General features: G+C 37.8%; 1 protein-coding gene across 5 annotated transcripts in view; it reads right to left on the bottom strand.

The window, feature by feature from the left end:
• Positions 1–288: 288 nt before the first annotated feature.
• birc2.S (baculoviral IAP repeat containing 2 S homeolog) overlaps positions 289–1,379 on the bottom strand; it is a 42,010-nt gene continuing 40,919 nt past the window's right edge. For all 5 annotated transcript variants that reach the window (XM_041582906.1, XM_041582905.1, XM_041582907.1 and 2 more), the window contains 1 exon segment: positions 289–1,312. In XM_041582906.1, coding sequence (XP_041438840.1) covers positions 1,119–1,312 — 194 coding nt within the window. In that variant the 3' untranslated portion in view covers positions 289–1,118.

Raw genomic sequence — 1,379 nt, 5'->3', positions numbered from 1 at the left:
TACAAATAAAAATAAAATACACTTATTGGTTCAATGAAATGAATTCCTTTAGACGACATAGGGCCCCCACATGCCCCCCCCCAATTTTTTTTATTTTGTTGGGTGTCCCAGCGCAGGCCAGTGTGAGGGTACTAAAGAATTTTTATTCAGCCTTACACTCTATGTAACCTTACCGCTGGTTAGAACAGTCATGAAATGGGGTACATTTCCGAGTTATTAATAGCCTAAAACTCATTGTGGATGATATAAAACGACTCTTACGATAAAAAGGCACACTACACCAGCAAGCACAATAGCAATATTGACAACTAAATTTATTTACAGTCAAATCTTATTAGGATAAACCATAGACTTCCCTTGTTATGATTATTGCAGTAAGTAGGTCAGTAATATACATGGATATAAGCAAACTGCACGTTGTTTAATACACATATGTATAGTAATTGCAGTTTCTGACTTAAGTAGGGATAAACCAAATTCTGGATTTGCTTTATTTTTTTTGACAATTCGAATAAGAAAATTAGGATTCCTTCCTCGAAAATTCAGATTTTGGCTAAATGAATATGGATATCTCTAGTTTTAAGGAAAGCCAAAATAACGTGACAATGGGCACAGCAGAGGAATCCATCTGCCAAAAGTTGTTGAATATACAAGCAAGTTGTGTTGCAGTATACAAGCAACTTTAATGCCTGCCATGTTCTTGCTGCAGCTGTCACCCATCTGGAATATCGGTTATCCCTTGGACAGTAGTGTAAACCCAATCATGTGTTAGGAATCCCCTAGCAAGAGGCCAGAATGGATATTCACCCACTAGGGCTTGGCCTCATATTGTTATGGACTCATGATTAGACAAGTTGGGCCCTAATGCAACTCTGCATAGTAGAGACAACTCATTTTTTTCCCCCATACACTCTACAGAGAAACGTTATACAATTATGCAAGCACAGGCTGTTATTCTGCTAGAAGAGCTACATATAATATATTCAAACACATTACTTAATGAACCATACTAAACCATGTCCATTATATGTATTCGTCCTTTTATAAAGGTCGTTGTATTATAACTGCATTCTCTTAAAGCAATCAAGATGGCTGTGTTGAATGATCACCGTACCGGTTCATGAAAGAAATGTCCGAACAGTGCCTTTAATTGTGCCTCTGCATATTGGGCACTTCCTGAGAGAAGGGGCACAGTCCTTACAGACTACCAAATGGCCACAGGGTATGAAGACGATGGAAACCTCCTGATCCATACATATTTTACAGGTTCTTTCTTCCTGCAGCCTCCTTAGTTGTTCTTCCATACTTGAATCTTAAAAATAAAAAGTTACATTAAAGAGACTGCAGACTCCAAAGTAAAAAAATTGCAAGAGAACAGG

The sequence above is a fragment of the Xenopus laevis genome, chromosome 2S (genome assembly GCF_017654675.1).
Source record: "Xenopus laevis strain J_2021 chromosome 2S, Xenopus_laevis_v10.1, whole genome shotgun sequence".
In the NCBI taxonomy this organism is placed as follows: domain Eukaryota; kingdom Metazoa; phylum Chordata; class Amphibia; order Anura; family Pipidae; genus Xenopus; species Xenopus laevis.
The sequence above is the reverse complement of the archived record's forward strand: the minus strand, read 5'-3'. Positions and strand labels throughout refer to the sequence as shown.